The sequence below is a fragment of the Tachysurus vachellii genome, chromosome 1 (assembly GCF_030014155.1).
Source record: "Tachysurus vachellii isolate PV-2020 chromosome 1, HZAU_Pvac_v1, whole genome shotgun sequence".
NCBI lineage: Eukaryota > Metazoa > Chordata > Actinopteri > Siluriformes > Bagridae > Tachysurus > Tachysurus vachellii.
In genome coordinates this window covers 41,077,704-41,101,310 of record NC_083460.1, presented here as the reverse complement: position 1 = coordinate 41,101,310, position 23,607 = coordinate 41,077,704, and the positions used below count along the sequence as shown (strand labels likewise).

Genomic DNA, 23,607 nt, shown 5'->3' with positions numbered 1-23,607 from the left:
TGTATGTGTGTGTGTGTGTGTGTGTGTATGTATGTATAATGTATGTCTGTCTGTATGTATGTGTGTGTGTATGTATGTATATGTGTGTATGTCTGTGTGTGTCTGTGTGTATGTATGTGTGTGCATGTCTGTGTGTTTGTATGTGTGTGTGTGTGTGTGTGTGTGTGTGTGTGTGTGTATGTATAATGTATGTCTGTCTGTATGTATGTGTGTGTGTATGTATGTGTGTGTGTGTGTGTATGTCTGTATGTGTGTGTATGTGTGTATATGTGTGTGTGTATGTATGTGTGCGTGTATGTATGTATGTATGTATGTATAATGTATGTCTGTCTGTATGTGTGTGTGTGTATGTCTGTATGTGTGTGTATGTGTGTATATGTGTGTGTGTCTGTATATGTCTGTGTGTATTTAGGTCTGTATGTATGTGTGTGTATGTCTGTATATGTGTGTGTGTGTCTGTATATGTATGTATGTATGTCTGTATATGTGTGTGTCTGTATATGTCTGTGTGTGTGTCTGTATGTATGTGTGTCTGTGTGTGTATGTCTGTGTGTATGTCTGTCTGTTGCTTTTAAACTAGTGCATCAAACGATACCCGATTTTTGGAGCTTAACTGCTTTGAATTGTTTTAATGTTAAATGTATATGTGCTAGTCATGTCATAATCTCAATAAAATAAATCATCTATAAGCAGTGCTATAGGAGTTGTCATGACTCCAGGATATCGCAAACAAAGTATCACGGTACACCTCGATTTCGATACACGATATAGATCACGATATATAATTAGTTTCATAACATTACTAGCTAAAGTACTGAAAGCTATAGTAAAGTTTAGAAGTTTTATTTAATGGTATTAAACTTTAACAACTGGTATAATAAAAAAGATCAATCACGTTTCCTCTTATAAGGGTTGGGCAAAAATATCATTATCACGATATGTATACTGATTAAATATTTTTCTAAATATATATCGATTTTTGTTTAACAAATTGCCAGCAGGATAGTAAAAAGAAACCTTTTAAAAATAAGTGAGATGTTTATTTAGCATGAACAAGTGTTTTTAGTTGAGAGTTTATAGTCCGTATCATTCGGACTAACTGTCCGTTTATAGCTTTCAGATCCTCCTGGGGTCATATATAATATTTCTTTCACCACAATCTTAAATGTCACTTCACATCGCAATACTTTGAGTCATCGATGCATGATATGAAAGGTGATATTAGGTTTTGCAGAGGTTTTACCTTTAGCGTCGTTAGCTTCTACGGAAAACCGTTCAGAGAATCCAGGCGTTTTTATTCCACGATGAAAATAATTTATAAAATGCTTCGCTTCATTAACATTTCTACGTTATTCTAGTTTTGAGTTATAAAATCGTTCTTTGTTGAAAAAAATAATTCTTAATATTTAAAGACATTGATATGATACTGAATAAATTTTTGCTTCATCTTGATTTTAGCGCGTTTGTTAAATCCTTGTTTAGCAAACCGCTATCGCAAAACCTGACCAAAAATAATTTGTATTTAAATATTTAAATTTCGTCCCGTCCCCAAAAAAAGATTTCTGATGTCAGAACTTTTGACATCATTCACTTTTCTTAACTATAAATGTAATAATATATTCTACTATTTTTTTAATAATGAAATGCATTTATAGAATTTTATTTATTTGTTTGTTTATTTATTTTTTGTGCTGTGAGAATATTTCTTTACTTCCATTGTTCCTCGGTGCCTTGGCTCCATGTTAAGGTTTATTTGCGGTCCAAACGGGATCGTAAATATAAATGATGCTAGCTACCGTAGTACAAAACTAGCTCTATTTTGTTATATGTGATTTTGTCACGCTTTTATTTAATCAGCGCTGCAGCTAAATACCGGCTCTGTGTGTCAGCTTCTTTTTTTTTTTTTTTTTTCCCGCAGTGAATTAATGGGACATCTGTCACTGGGGGTTAATGCCCTCCTTATGAGGTGATGGTGGAGGGAACGCTGTTCTGAAATGTAGGTCAGCTCCGACTTTCCAGCAGAATCTGGCGTCGGATTCGCCGTGAGGTTCTAATGTGAAACACATGTTTTGTCGAACACAGTTAGCTGAATTTTAATGTTGTTCTCTTCTCTTGCGTGAGGTAAACTGTGTACGTTCCTGTAAATGTTCCCTAAAACGATGTAGGCTTAGAGCTCGTGTTGTCATCTTTCGCTATGTCGACACGGCTATCAACAAGCTTTCGAGAGAGCGAGCGTTCCGGTCGGACTGCATTCCGCATCTGTCTTTATTCCAACAGGAAGTTTAGTTTGCGTGCCTCTGATTTTTGCAGTGTATTGCGGCTTTCTTTGCTATGACTTTTTATCCTTTCAGAAAACTGTTTTTAACTCCTTTGTCCTTTCATTTTTTTCCATAAAATTGGGCGGGGAAGCAGTTTGTCGAGTCCACGTAGCTATTAAAGTTAGCTTGCTTTGTACGTAACGTGTAAAGCCAAGCACGTGATTTTCACACGTTATTTAGAATGGAAGGAAATTAACTGTATAACTGTAGATTCTTTGTATACTTTCATATGTAACCTCTTTTTAAACGTGTATAGGAATGTTTTGGATGGACGTATTTGCAGGTATCTGGTAGAACTAGCTTGCTTTGCTAATCTCAGAACTAGATCGTAGACTAGATCTTAGAAACCCGTCCGGCATTCATGAGACTGAATTAAGCGACAAGCCGCTCGTGGTGTCTGATGCTTCTAAAGCATCAGACACCACGAGCGGCTTGTCGCTCGCTAGTGTGAACACGCACAAGGTTAAGCTTTTCCTCTTGGCCTTTTGAGGACCGATTTTTGGATCCCTCTTTATCAGAGTGGCGACGAGGCGTCGTCTTCAGGTGACAGAATTAACCCTCTACACCGGTTCCTCTCTCACATGCGCTGTTTCTTTTTCTCTCTCTGTTTACATGCCACGGAGCGTGAGAGTGTTTGCTTTCTCAAGAGGATCCACTTGTGTGCCTGGTTCTTTACCCTCCCGTTCCTATGGTTGCCTTAGAAACCCGTCCGGCATTCATGAGACTGAATTAAGTCGTCTGGGACTGACAGAAAGAGCGGACGGGCTTCGTTTAAACGGTCGTCAGGCTTTCACCGGGAGTCATGTCGGGTCGGGCCATCTGTGACGGTGCGAGGCTGCTCGCTGTCAAGATTAGACACCGATATAAAGCAGCCTCGTTTGGAGAGGTTGTTTTTCGGATCCTGGGCCGATTTTACGCTGCTCATTTTGGAAGGGAGGGAAAAAAGAGACGAAGAAGCAGAACTCATTGTGTGGCATGGTACATTTAAGCCAGTGTGTGTCTTTAGTGTGTAGAGTTTCTCCTTTTGTAAGCTGTGAAAAGCGTCACTGAAAGCTGCCTTTGTTATTGTGGGAAATCAAAGCTGGCCCTGTCTCTCAGCAGGGTGTGTGTGTGTGTGTGTGTGTGTGTGTGTGTGTGTCTGTGTGTGTGTGTTTGGAAGGGGGTTGGATAGAGGAAAGGCCTTGGGGTGTTAACCAGGGCCTCAGTGTACGTCGCATGCTGATGAACTTCAGCATGTGGGTCTGCCCCCCTTAGGGAACTTCTAACACTCTTTCCAGATGTTTTTTTAAAGTCCAGATGTTCTAACATACACACCTGAAACATCTCATACAGCCTTCAAATGGCTTCATTAGTTCTTCATTATCTCATGAACAACTTTGACAACGAATCGAAACACGATCTCTCTCTCTTTCTGTTTCTCTCTCCCTCTCTCTCTCTCTCTCTCTCTCTCTCTCTCTCTCTCTTTCTCTTTCTTTCTCTGTTATTAATTTCATTCATTTTTCCTTTCTTTCCTTTATTTTTCCCAGTAAATGGATGACACATTTCCAGCATGTGGTTCTCAGAGGTTGGGTCATTCACGTGTCTGGTTTAGCCTCTTTTGTATTATTTTACCATCTCAGCGTCGACATGTTCAGGATTTCACATTCGTTTGGTTTAGTCATTAGGGCTTAGTCTTTATATCACGTGTGTGCTTTGTCTGTCGTCTTTTGTGTAGATTTCTTGTTGCGACCAGTACGGAAAAGAGTACGTGTATAGTAGTGTCCTACTGCTGCTGCTTCTCCTGCAGGAGTGCGGGAGATAAGCGAAAGACGAATATCAGGTGGTAACGTGATACTTCAGACCTCTTCCCTCGCTCGGCGTACGAATAAAAATAGCAGCGCTTTGAAAATTCTGACACAGCCACGGAAATGAGCCGAGGGAGTTTTATAAGGCTGTAAGGGAGCGAAGCAGCGTGAAGTTTGTTAACTCGACATTTTCGACACTTTTTGCCAAGTCACAGCAGCAGAATTCTGCACACTTGTGGGAGATTTGAAGACGAATATCTTTCACCAGATGACCTAAATAAACAGGCTGTCTTTGCTTCTATAAATCCCCAGATCATCATCTCCGCTCATCCACAAACAAGCCCTCATCATCCATTTTTTTTTTAGTTGTCCATCAAACAAATAGGGCAAACAGGAAGGATCCGTGTATCATGTTGCCATTTTTTATTGCCAATTTATTAACGATTTTTTTTCCTGTTAACCGTGATAACATACTGCGTTACTGTTACATCATCATCCAACCTTAAAACGGATCAGGGATTAAAAATAAACGTGTGAATTGACATTGACTTAAAAGCGTAATTTGAAATTGTTCACACACAAAAAAAAACTTTATACGAAAATAAGTAGTTTAGATAAATGCATCGTTGTTCAAACGCAAAAGTACTTCGTTGTAATGTTTGTGAACATCAAGTGAAGCTACTTGATTTAAAAGCAGTGTTTTTACTGTGAGATCGGACCGAGCTCATTGGTCAACGGCTCTCTGCTGGCCAATCACTGATGAGGTTTGTTTATGGTTCTGCGCCGTCTGATTTGCCGTTTTTCTTTTCTTTTTTACTGTAAAGATATTGTTCATCTTTCACTCTTGAATGGCACATTGTTGTTTTTCTCTGCACTTGTGAAGGTATTAAATCTCCTTTAGTCACTGATTAGCCACCTCCGGCATTTTCACAAACCGGTTTGTAGTCTTTTAAAGTCAACAAGAGAAATAAAATGTGGGAAACTAAAAAAAAAAAAAAAACACTTTAAAATAGACAAAAAGAAAGGCTTAGATCAGATGTTTTTATTTAAGAATTATGATAACAAATATATATCACAGTCCCTACAGTGTTATTTCAGTGTTATGTCACTTTTGTGTCAGCATAGTGTCAGTATACTGTCAGTGTTATGACAGTGTTATGTTAGTATGTTGTTGTCAGTGTTATCGCAATCTTATGTCAGTGTTATCTCAGTCTCATGTCAGTGTTATCTCAGTCTTATGTCAGTGTTATCTCAGTCTCATGTCAGTGCTATCTCAGAATATTGTTGTCAGTATTGTCAGAATATTGTCAGTGTTATGACAGTGTTATGTCAGTATGTTGTTGTCAGTGTTATCGCAGTCTTATGTCAGTGTTATCTCAGTCTTATGTCAGTGTTATCTCAGAATATTGTTGTCAGTTATGTCAGAATATTGTCCGTGTTATGTCTGTGTTATGTCAGTGTTATGTCAGTGTTATGTCAGAATATTGTCAGTGTTATGTCAGCGTTACGTCCGTGTTATGTCAGAATATTGTCAGTGTTATGTCCGTGTTATGTCCGTGTTATGTCAGAATATTGTCAGTGTTATGTCTGTGTTGTCAGAATATTGTCTGTGTTATGTCAGTGTTATGTCCGTGTTATGTCAGTATATTGTCCGTGTTATGTCCGTGTTATGTCCGTGTTATGTCCGTGTTATGTCCGTGTTATGTCAGTGTTATGTCAGTATATTGTCCGTGTTATGTCCGTGTTATGTCCGTGTTATGTCCGTGTTATGTCCGTGTTATGTCCGTGTTATGTCAGTGTTATGTCAGTGTTATGTCAGTGTTATGTCAGTGTTATGTCCGTGTTATGTCAGTGTTATGTCCGTGTTATGTCCGTGTTATGTCCGTGTTATGTCCGTGTTATGTCCGTGTTATGTCCGTGTTATGTCTGTGTTATGTCAGTGTTTCACCCGTTTTTCTTGCCAATTCGACAGGCATGAGACTTGGTCAGTTACTTGGGAAACATGAGCGAGGTTATGAATGAGTAAATTAATGAATAAATTAATGAATTATATAATTGGTGTTGGTTTTTTTTAGATGGCTTGATTCCAAAACTAGCAACAAGCCTGAAAACAGGAATTTGGTGGTTTTTGAATCAAGCCATCTAAAAAAAGCCACAACACCAAAAACGAAGATTGAAGCGCCGTAAGAAGGGCAAATAGCTGCATGGTATGAGCTCATGTGTGTAGGAGCTCGTTTACTGTACACTGTCATTGTGTGCTTCTCAGTAAAATCCCATAAATATGATGAGTAACAGGTCAACGTTATGTTCCATGTGTGAACTCTATATAAGGCTCATGACCAGAGTGATGAAATGTTTGATTGCATCAGTCTGATTTGTGGTTTTAACTCGAGTATCCGGGGATTTACAGAGTTTCGCCTGGTGTCTTATACTGATGTAACAGATGACTTCAAACCTCTGTCACGCTCGGACGCGCCACACGGACGCAGAGCGCTTTTGTTTTGCGCTTTGCAGCCTGTGCGCATCGCTGCAGCATCACGCTCTCAAACACAGGGGAGTCTTGTTGCTTTCGGTTTTGCTGTGAAGTCAATCAGTGTGTCCTGTAACACTCGGTGTAGCTCGGTGTGTGTGACTGCAGTGTCATTACACACACCAGGAGAAAACACTCAACCCTCCTTTCACAGATTCCTCAGACATTATGAGCTGCTGAATGTGGGATTCACCTTCTGATTCATCTGAATCATATTCATCTGACTCATATTGATGTTATCTTGATGACTCATATTGATGTTATCTTATATGGGATCTGGTAGCTCAGTGGTTAAGGTGTTGGGCTACTGATCGGAAGGTCATGGGTTCAAACCCCAGGTCCACCAAGCTGCCACTGCTGGGCCCCTGAGCAAGGCCCTTAACCCTCAATTGCTCAGTTGTAAGTCACTCTGGATAAGGGTGTCTGCTAAATGCCGTAAATGTAAATATTGATGTTATCAATTTTAACATTTATTTTTTTCCCCCTCTCTATTGTAGAGTCGACACAATGGGCAAAGGTTGTATCTCGGCCACCAAGTACTTTCTGTTTCTCTTCAACTTCCTGTTCTTCGTAAGTACGCTTATGTTTGTCTTTCAGACCACATGAACCATGAAATGTGGTTAAACATGTTTAACGTTTGCAGTGTCATGTAATATGTGTGAATCAGAGTTAAAGGTGGGGTCTCCGTTGTTTGAGAAATGCTTCAGAAAACTGCGTTGGGCCGCCAAACAAAACAAAAACAAAACAAACGTGTAGCCAATGAGCAGAAAGGGGCGTGTCTTGTCAATATGGGCGGAGAGAGTGTTCAGTGCGCATGTGTGACATTAGCAGAAAGCGGTTTTAACATTGACATGGAGGATAAAAACAAAGAAAGAAAGAGAAGAAAGACTTACGATAAGGTAAGAAGTAGGACGTGTTAATATAGGATCAGCTTTCCAGCGCTGGAGAGAACTGAAGGAGCAGGAAGTTGGTCACATATTCACAGATTGGAGTTTCCTGAGTCAATAACTCCTGAGCTAAACACTGTTACTACACAAATAACACCTCTTTTCTATCGTAGTAATGTAGAGACGCAGCTACAACCGTGTTTTGTGTAGTAACAGTGTTTAGCTCAGGAGTTATTGACTGGTTATCATCTGCAATCGTATTGTTCTTCCCTTCAGCTATGATAAAGACACGTTTCTTTCCATTAGTTGCCTGGGTTACGTATGTATGTGTGGGCGGAGCTATCGATACAGGGGTGGGACCCATTTGGGTTAGGGGCGTGTTTGTTTTGATGATTTCAAATGTCAACTTCTGAGACCCCACCTTTAATGTGTTTATGTCAGCTTCACAAACTCATCTGGCTTCTTTCCTCCTCTCACTGATGAAGCCTCGCTAACATTTTAGTCCTTTCCTCTTTGAGTTATTTTATAAAATTTGTATTTTTCACAAGAAGCAGGATTTATCAGTCAGGCTGATCTTAATTCCAGTGTTCTGGTTAGTTCCTAGTGTTAATATTATGACAATAGGCAGGACACTTGAGTGTGTAATCAGGTGTCTAAAAACCAACCCGAAATCTTCACACACACAATGTTTTTTTTTTTTTTTATTTCACGCATTTAAAATCAGACACCGAAACATTTTGTTTTTGTTACCCGTTTTCCTCGACGAGAGCCGGACCGACCAAAACATTAAAGCGCCGCCGCATCACACTGTTTATCAGACGTTGATTATTCAGATTTTTTTATTTATTTTTTTCCCTCTCTCATCCAAACTATAATATAATGATGAAACAGGTTTTTTTTTTGTGTGAGTTCTTTAATTTGTTTAACTGCTATATTTTGAGGAACTGTTTTTTTTCCCCCTCCCTCCATCTGCTGGACAAGGTTTATGGTTTTAACATACTTCTCTTTATCAGTTTCATCTCTCCATCCATTTCTCTCTCTACATATATTTATCTCCATCAACGTCTCTCTATCTCTCGAGACATTCCTGTAATTACAGAGGAGATAAGTGTCCGGTTCTCTGCGGGTCCCTGCGTCTGCCCCCACCCTGAGTAAATGAACCCTCTTACCCAGGCGTACGCCCTTTAAATCACAGGCCTCATCATCAGGTCCAAACAAATTCTGCAGGAGCTGTAGCATTATCCCTCGCACATGTGTCGGGATCAAAGCTGTGGCACACGAGGACCATAAAAGCCCTGAGCTGTTTGGGCTTGAAGTCGTACAGGGAATGAAAGAGCGAACCGGCTGAAAAGTGATGGATTACAGCCTTCATTACTACGAGGGGTAGCACCGTTTATTTCAGGAGCGCCAATTTTTTTTAATCATCAGGGTTTTGATGCTAAATATATCAGAGCTGAGCCGAGTCTCTTCGGGTCCGGTACCGTATCCCGACCCAGTCCGTTCCGTTTCCATACATGCTCATCGTTTACACTGCAGCACTTTCTAGGAATCTTCAGTCTCAGCACTTTATAACGTTCAGAGGAAAAGCAGATAACTAACTTTAAGCAGTTTTCCAAAGACAAGATGTTTTTTGTCATATATTTTTCGAGAGAGAGAGAGAGAGAGAGAGAGAGAGAGAGAGAGAGAGAGAGAGAAGTCAGTGATTAGTGTTCGTGAAGAAAAAGGTGCCATTATTCAAAACATCGGGAACAACAACAAATATAACATCGTGCCACACGACACAACTCGAAACAGGAAGTGCTCAGTGTGGGGTTCTGGTGTTGAGATAAAGATTGATGTGTTGCATTCAGTGCAGGTTATAGTGTACTGAAACAAGGCCACATCCGCTGCAGCCTCCTCCTCCTCCTCCTCCTCCTCCTCCTGCTGGTGCCACGCAGAGACACAGCTTAATCAATCCCAGATGTTTTAGTGTTGTACTACTGAGAGACAGAGAGAGAGAGAGAGAGAGACAGAGAGAGAGACAGAGAGAGAGAGAGAGAGACAGAGAGAGACAGAGAGAGAGACAGAGAGAGAGACAGACAGACAGAGAAAGACAGAGAGCGAGAGACAGAGAGAGAGACAGAGAGGGAGAGAGACAGGGAGAGAGAGAGGGAGAAATATAGACAGAGAGAGACAGAGAGAGAGAGAGACAGAGAGAGAGAGAGACAGACAGAGACAGACAGAGAGAGACAGAGAGGTAGAGAGAGAGGGAGAGAGAGAGACAGGGAGAGAGAGAGAGAGAGAAATATAGACACAGAGAGACAGAGAGCGAGAGGGGGAGAGAGAGAGAGAGAGAGAGAGAGAGCTCCTGAAAAAACTATGGTTAGAACTTCTTAATGTGTCCAGTACACTCTGGCTCACACACACACACACACACACACACACACACACTCTTCCACTCTTCCACTCTTCCGTTCTGTCCAAGTGATTTGGAGCAACCAGCTTGTAAATTTAAAATGTGAGGCCCTGCTTTTCCCCCTTTTAGTCCAGTTTGTGATTCACTCACACTCTCTTTCTCTCTCTGTCTCTCTCTCTTTCACACACTTTCTTTCTTTTTCTTTCTTTCTTTCTTTCTTTCTTTCTTTTTTCTTTCTTACCTTTTCTTTTCTCTCTCTCTCTCTCTCTCTCTCTCTCTCTCTCTCTCTCTCTCTCTCTCTCTCTCTCTCTCTCTCTATCTCTATCTCTCTCTCTCTTTCTCTCTCTGCAGATCTTTGGAGCCCTGATTATGGGTTTTGGACTCTGGATCCTCCTGGACAGTCAGAGCTTTATTGCAGTCTTGCGTAAGTATCCTCAGTGTAAATTGTGGCGTAATCGTCCGTACGATAACGGATCTGATCTCAGGATCTGATCTCAGGATCTGATCTCAGGATCAGGGGATTTATAACGTTTCATGTTTTGTGAACACAAATAAAAGACAAAGTCCTTTTAATTTGCTCAGCTTGTCCCTGTCATTTTATTCTCATTATGAAGTGATGAGAGGACTCGCGCCTCCTTCTGTTTCTTTTTTCCTTCCTCTCTCATCAGAGTCAGCTCCTGTTAGCTCTGGTCCTGCCTCTGACTCACCGTGTTGTGACTCGGTAGCGTAGGAACTTTTTACACGACCATCTGTGTGTGATTTGGGTTTTTTCGTTGCTTGGCGTCTTTGTGACGACACATGATGTAAGAATTTCTGATCAGCGCCTTTGTGTACCCGCTCACACACACACACACACACACACACACACACACACACACACACACACACACACACACACTGATCTGTTTTCCATCCTGAAGGCTGTTTCAGAGGTCAGTGGGTCTGTGTGTCCTAAGGAGGTTGTGGAATAGAGCCTGGGTTCACGAGCGGCGGATAACCGGCCTGGTAGCGCGAGAGTGACGTAACGCTATCTGAGGCGACCTGCAGGTGCTCCAGTGTCGCCACACTGCTCTAATTTAGCCGCTCGCTCATTAGCATGCATCACGTCAGTTCTCGGATACTCGTTAGTCATCGGCATGAACGAATTTAATGAGCGACTCTGTCTGAGCCGGAGAAGAACAGAGCTGTCTCTTTTCACACATCAGCTACGTCGAGGATTCTAAATGGCTGAAGGCTCGGTTGGGATGAAGTTACGCTTTTGAATTAGGCTCTGGACTCAAACTGAAGTTAATGTAGAACATCTCACACACTAAAGCATGCCTATTGTAAACAGAGTCCAGGAGCCAGGCCTGAATAAACGCTTTAATAGGAAAGTTATTTTTTTTAAACCTTGGTGTATGCTACTACGACATTTGCCCCTTTTCCACCGAGGCAGTTTGAGTGCTGGTTCGGAGCCTAATTTAGAACCAGTTCTTTCTTTTTCGACCGCCAAAGCACCGGCTCTGAACCAGGAAAAGTGGTTCTTAAGTAGCACCAAAACGTTGCTGGTCTAGACTTAAGAACCGCTTTGTCAGGAGCTGAGGGCGGGGCTGTGGGCGGGGCTCCTGTTACCGCATTTGATAATGTACTTTAAGTATACTAATGTTTAATACACACATGATAGTAGTTAGCTACATGCTAAGGCTAACTTTTTTCTGTGTTAATGATAAAATAACGTTATGTACTTTCTCCATAACAACCTCCGTTTATACAGATTACATGGAGCTGCACGTACACGTCGGATTCGCCGCGTTTGGGTGTTAATGTAGGTTCACAAAGCCATGAGCATTAACAGTAAAGCAACATCCGCTATTGTTGATGTGTTTGTGTTTGTCGCTGCTGCGCTAACGTTGCTGTGTAACGTGACACGTATACAGTGACGTCACACTCGGCTCTGTGATGCTCTCTAACAGATGGAAAGACAAACCGGTTCTTAGAAGGTTCGCCAGTGGAACCAACTTTGAACCAGCACCAGCGCTAGCTCTGAACCAGCACTCGGGTCTTTTTGGTGGAAAAGGGGCATCTGTCATGGCTCCGAGTTTAACCTTCACCTCCACACCATGTCCTTGTGGAGCTCTGTGCTTTGTGCACAGGAGCATCGTCATGCTCCTTAACCGTTAACTGTTGTGTGTGTTTTTATGTTTTAACGTTTAACGATTTTGAGGAAGCCGTGTGGAGAAGAAACTGCTCCTTTTTTTAGCCACGTGATCAACCAACGTGAGAATTTTTGAAGCTCAACATTCCAAACAACTGGCCGTGTAAATTACACCAGAACAGCCCTCGGGGTTCACGTTCGCAAGGTGAAACGCAGCTACGAGTGAAATCTGAGCTGTTTTTCAGTTGCATTGCACATCAACCTGTAACTCTTTAAACCTTCATTTCACATTTTCATTTTTGTTTCCAATCGTTTGAGTGTTAAAGTTATTTTTTCATACTTTTGTTATTTAATTCGTCAGATTTGTAGATGGTTATGTGACCCGTATACGTCTGGGTCTGGAACGAGCCTCCTGGTGAACGTGTCTGCTCCTCATGTTTCCTGTCTCCACGAGCCATATTTCACCAGACAGACACATTCCAGCAGTTAGCGATAGCCGCTGGACGTTTGTTGGTTCTCTCGGGGATCTCTCGTCTGTTCGGCGTCCACCCCCCCTTCCTCGCCCCCACACCCCGCTTTCCGTGTGAGAAAAAGAAAGCAGTTTACAGAACACTATTGTTTCTCTGATCCAGCCGCTAACAGCCTTCTCAGTCCTGCTGATCCCCAGAGACTCGCGGTCACGTTTCCTCTACCGGACCGACCGAGCCTGAACATACACGATGCATCAAACACGTGTGAAACTACATACGGCTCAGGAACTCTGACACGTCTGCAGATCGCCTGTACAGATTCTGTCAGCCCTACGTGGAAGAACGATCCCTGCGTCCATTTTCCGTGGAAGTTCCTTTCTCTAACGCTTCGAGGCCGTTACGTTTTAATTCAGCGAAGTTTAGCCTCTTTGTTAAAGAAGATCTCATGAGGCTTTAACATTTAATTTACTCTTGTTGATGGAATTTTCTAAGATAAACCTTGTTCGGATCAGACCGTCTACGAGCTACGGTCCGTGACGTACCATGACCGAGAGCTCGGCCATGTGACCGTATAATAGTGATCTCAAGATTAATGATGTCACTATGTGCTATATGCTATAATTTGTTATGAATACATGCGTAACTTTATTATTCTTTATAATTTAACATGACGCATCATAAGATTGTACCACTGCATGCATCATATATCACCAATACGAAATGTATAAGCTGAGTATCATGATTAATGTCTCCTCAGTGTGGTGATCTCACTGAGAACACACACACACACACACAAACACACACACACACAGGACTGGTACAGGTCATTATGTCACACTGTAGTGTCCTGTACAATGAGCTGTTGTTCTAAGAGGTAGCATGTGGTGGTGAGAGTGGTGGTGAGGATGATGGTGAGATTGGTGATGTTCTCACCATGGACCAGGTGTACAGTCACAACTCAACTGTGAATGTCAGTGACTCAATCGTGAAAGTGTGACATCACAAGACATTTCAGGGCATCCCCACAGTTCCTGCATTGCTGTGGATCCACCACTATGTCATCATGGTGTTTGAGTCACACAGAGGTTCCTCTGTTTACCTCACAAGTTCTCGTCTCTTTTCCTCACCACCTCTCTGTTATTTTTCATCATTCATACTGAAACCATCCTGTAGCGTTTTTGTTTTTCTTTAAAAAGGGACTTTGTTGGTAACCGAATCACTTTTACAGTTAAACTCTTTCTCACACATCACTTATTATCCAATTCTAAGAAAATATAAAGAGCAAATAAAATAACAATGAAAGTCTCTTTGTATATAAACATTTCCACGTTCAATATTTGAGTTTTCCACTCTCACTCACTCACTCATTTTCTACCGCTTATCTGAACTACCTCGGGTCACGGGGAGCCTGTGCCTCTCAGGCGTCATCGGGCATCAAGGCAGGATACACCCTGGACGGAGTGCCAACCCATCACAGGACACACACACACTCTCATTCACTCACGCAATCACACACTATGGACAATTTTCCAGAGATGCCAATCAACCTACCATGCATGTCTTTGGACCAGGGGAGGAAACCGGAGTACCCAGAGGAAACCCCCGAGGCACGGGGAGAACATGCAAACTCCACACACACAAGGTGGAGGTGGGAATCGAACCCCCAACCCTGGAGGTGTGAGGCGAACGTGTTAACCACTAAGCCACCGTGCCCCCCATTTTCAATATTCAATATTCAAAATTAAATTTTTTCCCATGTCTGATACCGGATCTGATCGGTTTCATCTCTACTAACAATTTAAAATTGTCCATAGAAATATCTCACAAGTTACTGTGCCATATCATACAATCTGCAAAGTCTTTTACAGCAAAGAACCGAATTAAATGTAGAAATCGCATTAAAGACGAACGGTTCGTTTAATCCTAGCCGTTAATAACAAACAGTAAGCCTGTCTGAGCACGACGAGCTTCACACGGAGCGCAGATTAAATCCTCACAACTCACTAAGTGTTCTTTTAATCCAAACTCGGATTAATCTCTCGGCCATCGGTATCTCTCGGATTAATTCACGTGAGGAGAATTAACAAGAAGGTCGTGACCTCCTGATCCGAATCCCGAGCGTGAACTGAACCAGATGTGGCAGAAGTGGACAGCAGGATAAAATGTTTTTAACCGAACATGAAGAGGCTGCGATAAAAATGCGGCTGTAATAAGATCATGTGCTGCTTCGGAAATGTCACAAGGAAATATGTGTCTTTTCCACAGTTGCTCCCGTTCGTCTTGGGCCTCACTTTTTGCTGGTCAAACAGAGAAATATCCGAGAACTGCAGCTAAAAAAGTGACTCTCGTGCTATCGGCTGCAGGAATACAGAGTTGTGACCTGGACATGCTTTCAGTCTGACACACACTTAATCTGATAATCTGTCATATATGTCATATACTTATTATTATTATTATTATTATTATTATTATTATTAATATTTAAAACGTGTTTGCATATTTATCAGGTTTAAAATTGACACACACTTTATTCCAGACGGACCTTCAGATTTGTACGATTTAAAGCCTATGATACGAGTCGACCGCGAATTGCTTATAGTTACTTATAGAGTTGCTTACGTCATATTTATTTTCTTATGTCCTTTCTATAAAATCAGCACCTTTGATTAGCATGTGATTTAGCAGTTACCGTGCTAGCTACTGTAGCTAGCTAGAAATAATTCCGTACTTTTTGGTGACCGATACCGCCCCCTGCTGTCCGGCCATTTCGTTGACGTCGCAAACTACAAGGAGATTTGCGATGACTGTTTTTATAGCCTACTTGTTTAGAAAGAAAAACATGGTACCTTTTACATTTCAATGTGCTTTTTGCATGTTTTTGAATATTATTTGAATATGCAAATGAAGTTGAACATCCCGTTATCTGCTGATTTACATCAACGTACTGTTTTGTATTTTTCCAGAGGACTCGTCAACAGAACTGAAGGTGGGCACCTGCATCGTGATTGGAGTCGGTGCCTTCACCATGCTGATGGGATTCCTGGGTTGTCTGGGAGCAATCTATGAGATCCGCTGTCTGCTTGGACTGGTAACACACACACACACACACACACACACACACACACACACCTTTTTACCCATATACCCAAATAAACAATTGTTTCATAATGTAAAATAAAAGGTGTAGAAATTGTTAAAACATTCAGTTTCAAGCTAAATACTAAGAGGTGTTTTCACACACACTGTGTTTCACGTGTTTGAACGGAACCCTGCTGTGTTCTCCGACTCTATGTGGTTCTTTAGACAGGTGAGTACACACTCAGAACGATTCGGAACGATTCTGAATCGACTCACTGCAGGAAGTGAATCGATTTCTCTTGCAATTTATCCACATACTTTAACAGGTGAAATGTGTTGCACTGCTTCCATCATTGTTTCTCGTAGTGCGAACGCACCATGGAATTTTTGTGCATGTAATTTTGTTTATTTAGGTGTGCTGTGAAAGCAACCAACCCAAAAATCAAACAAATCAAAACGCTGCTAGTGTCCAGACCGGTTTATATCCAGAAATTGTTTCGGTTGTTTATAAAACGTGTGACGCAGCTATAAAGAGAAAGTACAGCCTTTATTTTCAAAGACTTTGTGTGCAGACACGTGTCGTTATTCCCCCGATCTCTTCTGTTCCACAGTACTTCACTCTCCTGTTCCTCATCCTCATCGCTCAGGTGGTTGCTGCCGTCCTCATCTATTTTCAGCAAGAAGAGGTGAGTGATGTCATCACCCCGGCATCCATCTTCTGCCTCGTTTATTTATTTTCTTCTTTATACCCCGAACGAACTCTCCTCGTGGACATGTGCTTCACACGTGCCTCATCTGGAGACATCAGTGTCTCAGGACTGGATTTTCCAGTATGTTGTGTATTGCTCAGGTTTATACAGGTTACCAGAACAACGGAGGGAGAAAAAGTAAAGTACTGAACTTAAACACACTGCCCCCTATTGCTCACATGAGGTAGTTACACTAGAGTGTTGTGGTTTTCAATCGAAATTCTGTAAATTTCCACACTTACTTTCTCCTCTTCCACTTTTAACTCAAGAAAACTTGGGGATATTTTTTTTTTATTTTTTACTTTTTTTAAGTCATCACTTTTGTTTTCTCTTTTTCTATTTTAGTGTCTGCTAGATATTAACAACCCCGTAAATGTCCCATGAGCTTAAGCCGAGTAACATGAGGACATTTTTCACAACTTCATTATACACACACACACACACATACACACACACACACACACACACATACACGGGGTAATTACAAATAACCATAACTGACACCTTTTTTTTTTTTTTTTTACACAAAACTGCACTTTTACCCAACAGTCACTTACATTGCAAATATAATAAATAATAATAATAATAATAATAAAATAAATTATACTTGCAAGATTCTTTTTATATGGGACATTTCCACTTACATTTTTATCCAATCTTTTCCATTTGTTTAAGATTCTTTTTTCCTCCGTGATAAATTATATCACGATTCGCAAGATTTAAGGCCTTTTTGATAAGTTTAACTTTTTTTTAGTATTATATTAAAATTTGAAAATAATTTTTTTTTTTTTTTTTTTTTAATTTTTCAGCTTTTCTTTACATTTATATTTGACTGTCGGTTAGCGGCGTGTTAGCAAACCTGTGTATCACGACTCTCTGAACGACTTCAAAGATCCAGGATATCGTGATCAAAGCGGTTCAGGATAACGGCTCAGGATCGATAATCATTAAAATGTCTTCCTGTTTCCTGGGTTATAAATGTGTTTCTGTTCATACATCAGCTTCCCAGTAAATACCTGGGAATTGTACTCAGTCAGATTTCAGCTTATTAGCAGGTCCACTCTGGTCTGAAATTCTTCTTCTTGGTGATTTAGTCAGCGCTGAGGTTTCAGGAACATCTCACACACACACACACACACACACACACACACACACACACAGTGATGACAGGACTCCGCCAACTTCATGTCTATCTGAAGAGAAACATGTGACCAGTAAAGAAACTAATCTCAAGTTATATCTTGGAGACTGAAAGAATTCCAGATTTATTTGACTATTAAAGACAGATTTGGATTAAAATGTAGAATCTCCTGCCAGTTGGAGAGGAATAACTGCAGAGCAGGAGATTTTCCAGTGTAAATATCTTTCCAGTATGCTTATTTTCTCTCATGTTCACATCGCACAGAGGTTTATGCGGTTCAGAACGAGTTCATGTTGGGTCAGACTTTTCATTTATTTATTTTTTAAATAAATAGTTTCATCTGTAGTCAAATACGATTTTTATTGCACCCATTAAATGGAAAGATACTGGAATAAAAAAGGATTTTTATTTTTTTTTTTTAGAAAAATTAATTTTAGAAACTGCATAAAAAATATTTATTTATATATTAAAAATAGATATACAGTATGGGTGAAATAAAAAAAAAGAAAAAGAAAATTAAATACATTTAAAAAATGTTAAATGTTTTTCTTTTTTATGACGGATGCCAATATTTCTGGACTTCAGGTCTCTGTTAGCTCACAGTTTATTTCCTTCAGTTTTATAGACTCTTCGTTCTGTATTTGTTTTATCTTTCGCTGGTGTCCTGTTGTTAGTCCTGGGTTTTATTACATATTTAAAATTAGTTTCCTTACGTCAAGGACAGTAAATTCTGGAACTTGATTCTTTTTACACGCTCGTTAGTGTTGAGTTTCTGAACAGAATGAAGCTCTACGGGTTTGTGACGTTTTTTTTTTTTCTGTCCTTACAGCTGAGAACGAAGACGTCGGAGATCGTGACCAAAATCGTGGCGAAATACCAGGGACAGAACAAGACGGCAGAACACACCTGGGACTACATTCAGAGGACCGTGAGTAAAGAATATTAAACGTTCCACACTGAAAACCGAATCCTCTGTCGTTTCTCTCACACGTGAGCGCAGGACTGCTTTTAAACAATTACACACCGACGTAACGCTTAAGAAAGAGAAGCAACTGCAACCAGTGTGACTTACGAGGTCACACGACTGTAGACGACTTCGGACCATCGTTAGAAATCTCTTTCTTCAACGTTGTGTTGAAGATCTTTAGACGTTTTTTAACTTTTTTTTAGTATTATATTAAAATCTGAAAAGAATTTTTAAATTTTTCAGCTTTTCTTTACATTTATATTTGACTGTCGGTTAGCGGCGTGTTAGCAAACCTGTGTATCACGACTCTCTGAACGACTTCAAAGATCCAGGATATCGTGATCAAAGCGGTTCAGGATAACGGCTCAGGATCGATAATCATTAAAATGGTCTGAAATTCTTCTTCTTGGTGATTTAGTCAGCGCTGAGGTCAGTGTGACTTATGAGGTCACACAACCGTAGACGACTTCGGACCACCGTTAAAAATCTATTTCTTCAGCGTTGTGTTGAAGAACTTCAAAGAACTGAAGAAGACGATAAAACTGGTTACGACGGTTATGTTACAAAATACACCGTTTACTGTTTGCTGCATTTTCGCTGGCAGCAGCAGCGCATTTTAAGACCCGACGAGACGCCTGTGTGAAAGATCACCTGAGTGACGTACTTCCGTTTGGGAGGAGTTTAGCGCTGATGTATGTGGCTTGAACAACCACATTCATTTACACATGTCCAGTTTCATCTGAAACGCGTCCCAGACCACCTCCTGAAGGGGTTTGTACCATCAGATTTATATCCGTCTCCAAAACGTTTAGGAGGGCATTTAGACCTGGTCTTTTTACCATCGGATAGCTATCTGATCACAGAAAACACATGAAGTGATCAGGTGTAAAAAGGCCCATGCATTTTTATTTCAGTTTATACAACTGAGCAGTTGAGGGTTAAGGGCCTTGATCAGGGGCCCAGCAGTGACCGTTGGTGGATCTGGGATTCGAACTCCTGACATTCTGATCAATAGTCCAACACCTTAACCACTAGGCTACAACATCCCATACATGAAAATAAATACATAAGTGATAAATAATTAAGGAGGAAATAAGATTATGTAAAAGGTGGAACCGAAACAGGAAGTCGCACAGAGTCATGACAATTAAAGAGAAAGTGCTCATTCAGACACCACTTAAGTGTTTAGGTTCAGACATTTCTGTGTAGATTTTATACATATTTATTCATATTTCTGTAGCAGTTACATGAGAAAACCATGGAATACAACACACAAGCTGTATTACTTTTCCTTAGAGACGTAATGAAAACGTACCACACTGAAAAGCACCACGTTCTCTGACCTCTGCACTGAATAATAATCACTAAGTGATTGTTTTGTTTGAGAAATGAGTTAGTATTTAATTTTAGATCTCATTTAAAATGAGATACTATGTCAGAATAATAAGATAGTTAAGTAAGTTAAAAGGGGGGCACGGTGGCTTAGTGGTTAGCGCGTTCGCCTCACACCTCCAGGGTTGGGGGATCGATTCCCGCCTCCACCTTGTGTGTGTGGAGTTTGCATGTTCTCCCCGTGCCTCGGGGGTTTCCTCTCCCGGTCCAAAGACATGCATGGTAGGTTGATTGGCATCTCTGGAAAATTGTCCGTAGTGTGTGAGTGTGTGAGTGAATGAGAGTGTGTGTGTGCCCTGCGATGGGTTGGCACTCTGTCCAGGGTGTATCCTGCCTTGATGCCCAATGAGATAGGGACAGGCTCCCCGTGACCTGAGTTAGTTCGGATAAGCGGTAGAAGATGAGTGAGTGAGAGTAAGTTAAAAGCAAGATAATCTTACAAGATAGCAAGTTAGCAAGACCGTTACAAGATAGTTAAGAAAAATTAAGGAAGGTAAAAGTGAGATACTGCGTCTAAATTGTGAGATACTTGAGAAAATGGGAGATATTCAGACTATTTTAATTAAGTTAAAAAATGAGATACTAAGTCATTATGATATAATTTATTAAATCATCTCAAAATTCTGAGATACTTGGTAAGTAAAAGCATGATGCTTTGTCAGACAAAAATGAGATATTATCTAATTTCTTTATAACCATTTCATAATTTTAAGTCACAATATTTTGATAGCCTTGAAATAAGCAGGAAGAATTTTCCAGGATATTTATGTTGATCTTGACGTGCTGGGTTTAAGATTTTTTTTATTTTTATTTTTGGAGATGTTGAGTGTTAAAGGACATTTTTTAAAAAATCTTAGTGTAACACTAAGATCCTAATTAGTGAACATACAGTGACTGATCATAGAAGTTGACTTTTGTTGGATATTTGGCTTTATTTTGTGTCTGTGTGTGTCTGTGTGTGTCTGTGTGTATGTCTGTGTGTGTCTGTGTGTCTGTGTGTATGTCTGTGTGTGTCTGTGTGTATGTCTGTGTGTGTCTGTGTGTATGTCTGTGTGTATGTCTGTGTGTGTCTGTGTGTATGTCTGTGTGTGTCTGTGTGTGTGTGTCTGTGTGTGTCTGTGTGTATGTCTGTGTGTATGTCTGTGTGTATGTCTGTGTGTATGTCTGTGTGTGTCTGTGTGTATGTCTGTGTGTGTCTGTGTGTATGCCTGTGTGTGTGTGTGTGTGTGTGTGTGTGTGTGTGTGTGTGTGCGTGTCTGTGTGTGTGTGTGTGTGTGTGTGTCAGATGAACTGCTGTGGCTGGACAGGCTCCTCAGACTGGGACAAAAATCCTGTGATTGCCAACAGCTCTCAGAAGTTGTACCCCTGCTCCTGTCGCAACGCCTCCATTGCAGGAGAAACCACCGACAGAGACCGAGGCTTCTGTGTGACTAAACCTGATGAATGGCTTACGATAACTTACGATAAGGTATCTTCCTCACACACACACACACACACACACACACATTCACAGAGTGAATTTTGTTTTTCTGAGTTGTAGCTTATCCCTTAAAGTGACCTCTGACCCTGGAGACTCCCTTAAAGTGACCTCTGACCCTGGAGACTCCTTTCTTAAACGTCTCCGTACAGAAGAATTTGCGACTTTGCGTATCGACAGTTACATCGCAGCGAATGAGCTGTTGCTATAGAAACCGTAACACTTTAATAAAAATGTAAATGATTAGAAGTGACAGAATTCTATAGTTGAGGATCACTGAGAGATGTTTTCACGTTTACTGTGTGTGTTGTTGTGTTACATCACGAGTGTCCTCTGTGCTCCACACAGGGCTGCATGTACAATGTGGAGAGCTGGCTCTTCACCAACTATGGAGTCATTCTAGGAATCTGCCTCGGAGTGGCTGTTATTGAGGTATTCCATATGTCCTGTACACACACACACACACACACACACACACACACACACACACACATTACTAACATTTTTAAACTAATAATATGTACACATGCACTAACGGTTCACTAAATCAATGTGAGTGCGTGTGTGTGCGAGTGTGTGTGTGTGTGTGTGTGTGTGTGCGCGAGTGTGTGTGTGTGTGTGAGTGTGTGTGTGTGTGCATGTGTGTGTGTGTGCGAGTGTGTGTGTGCGCGAGTGTGTGTGTGTGTGCGTGCGTGTGTGTGCGTGCGTGTGTGTGCGTGCGTGTGTGTGCGAGTGTGTGTGTGCGAGTGTGTGTGTGCGAGTGTGTGTGCGAGTGTGTGTGCGAGTGTGTATGTGCGAGTGTGTGTGCGAGTGTGTGTGTGTGTGTGTGCGAGTGTGTGTGTGTGTGTGTGTGTGTGCGAGTGTGTGTGTGTGTGTGTGTGTGTGTGTGTGTGTGTGTGTGTGTGTGCCACATTTCTGACCTTGTTTTTTCTCATCTCTGTGAATAACAATCATTTCTCCTGCAGCTGCTCGCCATGATCCTGTCCATGGGCCTGTGTAAGAGCATACACCATGAAGATTACACCAAAGTGCCGAAGTATTAAAGAAGAAGCACACACACACACACACACACACACACACACCCCACACACACAAATATTGTTCTTTTCTCCATAGTTTACATGTTTTTATTTACTTTTTGAAAAATCTTACACCCAAAAAAACAAAGAAAGCTTTAGAACTTGTGTAAACTTGTGAAAACACATCCGGCTGAGTGTGTAACACATTCTGCTTTTGTTATTACACCACGTTTGTCTCCCGTAAGATAAAGCGTGCACCATTTTGGTAACATCGTGACTCTCAGCGCTCTCTCACCTCTTCACACCTTTATTGTATGACACTTCTTTTCTTTTCTTTTCTTTTCTTTTCTTTTCTTTTCTTTTCTGTTCTTTTTTTTCATTTGTACATCAATGTTTTTGGTTATTTGTGGTTTTTCATTTGTATATAATTTAGTGCTGCTTTAATTTAGCACGTTTTGTGGTTTATTATGGGATTTCACCTTCTAAAAATCTTCAGTTACAGTTGTTTTTGTTTTGTTTTTCTGTACAGATTGCAGATTTTTCACTTTTTTTATTTCTTTGATTTTATCCCTATTATATCTTAATAATCCGGTTACTTTCATTTTGTGCACTTGCGACTCCTTTTGGTGTTTTATGAAAAAAAACATTAATCTCTTTAATTATAATCCGGACATTTGGTGTATGCACTCTGTTTTTAGGGAAAAGTAAAAATACAAGCATACTTTAAAAAAATATATAAATCTTGGATGAACCCTTTGTCTTATTATTATATTGTTTTGAATTTTCCAGTTTTTCTAGACTTTTTTTTGTATATTTGAAGAAAGTATATACACAGAAACTGTCAGAACATCTCATGGTTTTGTTTGTAACGGAGAACAAATTGTCCTGAGAAATAAATCTAAATTTTATTTTTTTTTTTATGGCATTTGGAAAGAAAAGTCTTTTTTATAAACCTGGAGTACATTTTAAAACCAAGTGTGTCTGTTAAACAAAGACTTCCATGTGTTAAAAATAAAATCTGTTACAATAAAGTGAACTCACTCGGTTTTGTTGTTTGTTGTGTTTCCTCTGACGACCGCTAGATGGCAGCACTGGATTTTTAGAGACGTTTAAGCAAGCACACGTGTCACTGAAAATGATTTATTTATTTATAAACTTGCTTTGTACTGATTCGAGTTATTTATACTGTAGGGTATGCAAACTTTAGACCCATAACGTTATTGTGAATTTACAATTCAATTATTCAAATAAAAAAAAAACCATTAA

General features: G+C 40.5%; 1 protein-coding gene across 2 annotated transcripts in view; it reads left to right on the top strand.

Annotated features, from left to right (window-relative positions):
• The window catches only part of cd82a (CD82 molecule a), a 25,880-nt gene extending 2,494 nt beyond the window's left edge, over window positions 1–23,386 (top strand). For both annotated transcript variants that reach the window (XM_060869566.1, XM_060869479.1), the window contains exons 2-9: window positions 7,130–7,202; window positions 10,266–10,338; window positions 15,482–15,606; window positions 16,208–16,282; window positions 18,316–18,414; window positions 21,131–21,313; window positions 21,671–21,754; window positions 22,288–23,386. In XM_060869566.1, the coding sequence (XP_060725549.1) occupies window positions 7,140–7,202; window positions 10,266–10,338; window positions 15,482–15,606; window positions 16,208–16,282; window positions 18,316–18,414; window positions 21,131–21,313; window positions 21,671–21,754; window positions 22,288–22,365 (780 nt within the window). In that variant the 5' untranslated portion in view covers window positions 7,130–7,139 and the 3' untranslated portion in view covers window positions 22,366–23,386. The remainder of the gene's footprint in view (window positions 1–7,129; window positions 7,203–10,265; window positions 10,339–15,481; window positions 15,607–16,207; window positions 16,283–18,315; window positions 18,415–21,130; window positions 21,314–21,670; window positions 21,755–22,287) is intronic.
• The last annotated feature ends 221 nt before the right edge of the window (window positions 23,387–23,607 follow it).